This window comes from Lutra lutra, chromosome 12, assembly GCF_902655055.1.
Source record: "Lutra lutra chromosome 12, mLutLut1.2, whole genome shotgun sequence".
Lineage (NCBI taxonomy): Eukaryota > Metazoa > Chordata > Mammalia > Carnivora > Mustelidae > Lutra > Lutra lutra.
Genome location: NC_062289.1, coordinates 53,027,825 through 53,033,824, shown reverse-complemented (window position 1 = coordinate 53,033,824; position 6,000 = coordinate 53,027,825). Strand labels below are relative to the sequence as shown.

The following is a 6,000-nucleotide window of genomic DNA, read 5'->3' as shown; positions in this document are numbered from 1 at the left end:
ATAACTGTCTTCTAACCATCTGAAGTTAGATTGAGAAATAAGGGAAAAACACACTTTGTTGATATAATTTTATTAACTCTGGATACATAATATAACTAGTCTTTCACATCTAAAGATAACAATCTAACAAGTTACCATAATTTCGGGTTATACATGCTTTAAATTAACAAACTAGGTTTATAAAAAATATAAAAATATTTCACAGGCTTGGGAAGATACGGTCATAAGACTTCATTGTAAGGAGGGGTATAAGATATGTTAGAGATTTTTCGAACCTACAAAGGACATTTAAAAATTTACACTGTTAATAAAGTTCTTGTTTAGATAATCAGTATTTTATCTTCATTCATCAGAAGGCTTAATTAGAGCAGCTTTCTTCTTATACTTGTCTCCAATCTCTCTAATATTTTCCAAGAGATCTTCAGACATGTATTCTTCATACTCTCTCTCAACTTTAGCAACCTGCTCCTCAAGATGTTTCTAGTAAAAACAATGAGCAATTATTAGCGAAGAAACATTAATTTATTTTAAAGAGTTTAATTGTGAAATATATAAATAAGTGGTAACATTTGTAAGAACAGGGAATATAAGGGATACTCTTTTGTGTACTTTCCTAGTCATATCCCCATTTTTCTTCCCAGGGCAATGTTTTGTTTCTCTTTATACTTTTATCCCCCGCCCCACACAGATATGTATGTATCTCTGAACAATATGCTAGTTTAGTGGTACCTGGTTTTAACATTCATATTTACTGAATGATATTAAATACAATATTCTATGACTTTTTTCCACCCAGTATTTTGATTCATTGATGTTAATACAGATAGCTTGTTTATTCATGTACTGCCAAATAGTTTTCTATTGCATGAACATACCAATATTTATTATCCATTTTACTATTAATGAATTTTAGTTTATTTTCAGGTATGGTAGGCTGAATAGCAGCCTCCTCAAAGATGTCCATGGCCTAATTCCCAGAACCTATGAACACATTATCTTATAGGGGCAAAGGAACTTTACAGATGTGATTAAGTTAAGGAGTTTGAGAAAAGGGGATCATTCTACATTATCCTGGTGGGCCCAATGTAATCATGAGGGTCTTGGTAAGAGGAAATCATCAATGTGAGAGTCAGAAAGAGAAAATGTAAGGACAGAAAAGCAGTCAGAGGGGATAGAAGATGTTGTGCTGCTGGCTTTGAAGATGAAGAGGCTGCAAACCAAGGGGTGTAGGTGGCTCTAGAAAAGGGAAAAGGCAAAGAAATTCCATCTTAGAGTCTCTAGAAAGATTGTAGTCTGGAAGGCCCATTTTACACTCCTGATCTCCAGATATATAAGGAAATAAATCCGTGTTGCTTTAAGCCATTAAGTTGGTGGTAATTTGTTATAGCACTAACAGGAAATTAATACGCTGGGTTATGTTTTTTACTATTTCAATTATACTATAACAAATCTCAACATACTATATGGCTTAAGAAACTTATTTTCTCACAGTTTTGGAGGCTTGAAGTCCAAAATCAAGATCCTGACAGGGCCACTTTCTCTGAAGGCTCTAGGGAAGAATCCTTCCTCACCTCTTACCAGCTTCTAGCAGTTCTGGGCAATCCCTAGTTTACAGCTGTGTCACTCTAATTTCTGCCTCGAACTTCACACAGACTCTTATAAGGGATACTGGTCCCTAGGTTGAGGGCCTACCCTAATCTATTATGACCTCATCTTAGCTAATGACATCCACAAAGACCTTATTTTCAAATAAGGTCACATGATGAGATGCTGGATACACATGAATTTTGAGAGGATACTATTCAACTAGTATAGTACTAGTACTAATAGTGCTAGTACTGTAGCACACAGTGTAAAAATTTAACTTAATACCTAGAATAGAATTGCACCATTTTATCAGGGATTGCAAATTTGTTTTCTAAAATTGTTAACATCAGTTTGCAACCCCTGTAGTATAAATGAAAACTTGCATTTCTCTATGTTCTTGCTGGCATTTAGTATTCCCAAACTTTAATTTTTTTGCCAATTTCTTGAGGGTGGGAAATGGTAAATCTTTTCCTGTTTATTGGTCACTTTAGCTTTCTGTGAAATTCCTATTCAAGTCTTTTGCCCACCTTCTGTACTTATTTCTCAGAGGTCATTATGTATCTGGATACTATTAGTTGTCTTAAAAAATTGTTTTGTGGCTTGCCTTTCCACTTAAAAAAAAATTCTATATGTATTTATTTAGAGAGAGTAAACAATTGGGGGGGAGGGGCAGAGGGCGAGGGAAAAGCGACTACGAACAGGGAGTTGTTCCCAGGAGCTGATCCCAGGACCCTGGGATCATAATCTGAGCTGAAGGCAGAAGCTTGACCAACTGAGCCACCCAGGTTTTTGTCTTTTGATGTAGAGATCTTAATTTTAACAAAGGTGAATTTATAAATAATTACTTTTGTGGTTTTTACTCTTTGTGCCTAATTTAAGAACTCCTTTACAACTCCTGAGGTATAAAAATGGTGTCTATAATTTTTCTGAAAGTTAAAAATTTAGCCTCACTTTGGGCTGCCTGGGTGGCTCAGTAGGTTAAATGTCTGACTCTTGATTTCAGCTCAGGTCATGACCTCAGGGTTGTGGGATTGAGCCCCATGTTGGACTCTGTACTGGGAGCGGAGCCTGCTTAAGGTTCTCTCTCCCTGTTCCCCTGCCCCTCTCCCCAACCCTCATTCTCTCTCCAAAAAAAAATAAATTTAGCCTCACATTAATTTCTTAATCCATCTTGAAGTGATTTTTGTTTACGGTTTAAGGTAGGAATCCCAAATCCATTAATTGAACAATTCATTTTACCCCACTAGTCTGCAATACAACCTCTCTTAAAAATTTAACTTCTGTCTATGCTCATCCATCTTTTTCCGGACTCTGTCAGAGCTTGGTTTATATGCATCAGTACTACAATGGGTTTGTTATTATGGCTTTATAATAATTTCTGAACATCTTAACAGACAAAGATTTTGTGCCCTTCAAGAAGGTAGAAGTCTGGAACAGGAGTCAGCAACTTTTTCCTGTAAAGGTCCAAATAACAAATACTTCAGGTTTTGTGAACCAAATGGCCTTTGTTGCAACTGCTCAACCCCGCCACTGTAGTGGGAATGCAGCCATAAAGAGTATGGAAGTGAATGAAGTGTCTGTGTTCCAATAAAACTTATTTACAAAGCAGCCTGTGGGCACAATTTGGCCTGTGAGCTGTAGTTTGCGCTCTCCTAGTCTAGAATATCAAGACACATACAGGACCTGCATGGGGCTACAACCAGGAACTGCTCAAGGAAACGTTTTACCTCAGAGGAAAAATATCCCATTTAAAGATACCATTAGATCCACAGCCCTCTGCTTTCTACAGTCTAATTTTATCACTTGTAAAATTGTAAAATTGTAAAAATCACTTTTATCACTTGTAAAATTTCCTCACATTAGGTTTTAAAGATGATTGGTTGACTTTAGGGGCTCCTTCCATAGTTTACTGGCTATTTGTAATTTTTACATAGTGCAAAGTAAGTGCTCTGAAAATGCCGTCTGATCTTGAACAACAATGAACTAAATAGAAACTAAAAGGTAATAATCATTAGGGTTTCAAATCTAACTTCATGTTAACTGAGTAAAACTTTTTAACAGTTGTGGTTTCCTTTCACATAAATCCCTTGCAATAAATCACTATCGGATTAACACTGAGGTCAAACTAATTGTTATAGATAATAGAGATGCGGGAAGATGTTGGCAATAATTTAGTACAACCCTCTCATTACACAGATGGAGAAAGTGAAGACCAAAAGAAGCAAAATGATACATATAAGTAGACTTTCTCAATCTGAGCCAATCATCACAGGTTGTGAATGAATTTTCCTTTTATGCATTTATTATACATCATCCTTGAGAGAACAAGAAAGTAATTACTCATATAATTATCTGGTCTGTGGTTCAAATTAACAATACTTGTTGAAAAAGAACTTATGAAAGGTTATAGAGCCACTAAGTGGGGAGAAGCCAGGTTTTCTGATGTAGGATCCAGCTCATTTTTCTTAGTTCTTTTCACCAAGCACTGAAGAACACTAGCAAACAAGAAAATGCAATTCAATGTCTTTTAGGAGAAAGGAGGAGAAATAGCATATCACATGCTATTTTCAATAAATGGAAGGCTAACAATATGATATAATGAGGTTTTTTTTTCTCTTAAACTATTCACAATTGGAAATATATTATCACCAAATAGACTACCCAGGAATTTTAAAGGTTAGCAGTTTAGCTTGGCTTCTGGGCTCTGTACAGCAGGTTGGAGGAATAGTATTACTGTTGAACTTTTAAGCCATGCTTCACGTTTCATAAGTACTTTATATTTTATAAGTACTTTACATGAAATTAATGGAAAGGAAAAATATTTGTCATAACACATGCTCTTTCATCTTAATCTTACTGAAATCTTTTTTTTTTTTTTTTTTATTTTTTTTTTATTTTTTTTAATCTTACTGAAATCTTAAACGTGTTGATATGTTTTCAGTATGTAGAATGTGGCCTGGCGCATGATTATATACTATTGATGTAATAAATACCATTACATGTTGTTTATGTTGTTGTTATATGAACAGTATATGTTCACATATATAACATTATATGTTATGTTTATGTTGTTGTTATGTGAACAAAACAGATTGTTTTATGAAATGCAGATGCTCCTTACACACCACTAAACAGGACTCTTCTGATAACTTTTTACCAGAACATATTTTCCATAGAAATAAAATTTATCATTTAATTTCTATAGAAATGAAATAGATATACAGTTTTAAAAAGCTTCATTAGAATGTAGGAAAGACCTTCATATACTTACCTCCACAGACCCTACATGTGTAGCAACCATCTCTAAAAGACGCTGCAAGTTATTTCCCACTTTTCGTCGTTCTTCAGTTGTGGTTTGCACAACTAGTTGGTATCTGTAGAATAAAAACTCTTGCTTGAGTTGTCTAGGAAAAAAACCCTAATCCATCAGTTCTAGTTAGCTCACTTCTCCTTTTCATATTCAATAAACGCAGACTGTGTTTGGTATATGCGCTGTTTGCTTCTCAGCCATTAAGACGGAAAAACATTTTCAAAGATCTTTTGCAAGGAACAAAACAAAACAGCACCAAAACCTTGTGCCTTAACATACAAAACTTGGGAGCAATTGGTCTTCACTGAATCTCCAAAAGGGTTGTAAACTTAAATGCTTTCAGGGAGAAGGCATTCAATACATTTGAATGGGGAGTGGGAGCCTCGTTTTTTTTTTTTTTTTTTTAACGTATGCAAATTCAAATTAAAAACAAAGACTGCAAGCCAAAAAAATGCTTCAGGTGAGTTTTTTAATCCCTAAACTACAAATAAGCAAATGAAGAGGTGTGATTTTCTTAAGGGTTGTACTTCTGATCTCAAAGTCAGAATTTTTTAGTTGAGGGTCACTTAATTAAGACTTAAAAAAAAAGAGCCTATGGATTCAGTATATTGACTTTCTATGGGTTGCATGAGAGAATTATATACACAAAGGCAGAACACTCTTTAAAAAAGGATGTCACCATTTTAGTTACTGTTAATACACAATGTGGCTAAAACTCTTTCTATGTAAGTTTTAAAATAATATGGAAACCAAGAGGGAAAACTTGACAAGGTGTAATTTGATAATGAAGAACTAAGAAATGTAGCATATAGAGTTAGTTCTGCTACTTGTTTAGAAACACGTATTTGTTCCATTTGGATTGAAATATTATGTAGCAATTTGACCATAATGCAAAAATTTGTATTTGCTTATGACATTTCTTTCCTTTTTTAAAGTCTGTTTGCTTATCTATTTATTTATTTTTAGTATCTCTACATTCAATTTGGGGCTCAAATTCACAATCCTGTGATCAAGAGTTGCATGCTTTAAAAAAAAAAGTTGCATGTTCTTCAGCTGAGTCATACAGTTGTCCCTATGCCATTTCCTTCTTGAGAAACACTAAC

The 6,000-nt window shown here is 34.5% G+C and overlaps 1 protein-coding gene across 2 annotated transcripts in view; it reads right to left on the bottom strand.

Annotated features, from left to right (window-relative positions):
- Positions 1 to 53: 53 nt before the first annotated feature.
- The window catches only part of NDC80 (NDC80 kinetochore complex component), a 48,986-nt gene continuing 43,039 nt past the window's right edge, over positions 54 to 6,000 (bottom strand). For both annotated transcript variants that reach the window (XM_047698150.1, XM_047698151.1), the window contains exons 16-17: positions 4,859 to 4,961; positions 54 to 480 (exon numbers count right to left, since the gene is read on the bottom strand). In XM_047698150.1, coding sequence (XP_047554106.1) covers positions 343 to 480; positions 4,859 to 4,961 — 241 coding nt within the window. In that variant the 3' untranslated portion in view covers positions 54 to 342. The remainder of the gene's footprint in view (positions 481 to 4,858; positions 4,962 to 6,000) is intronic.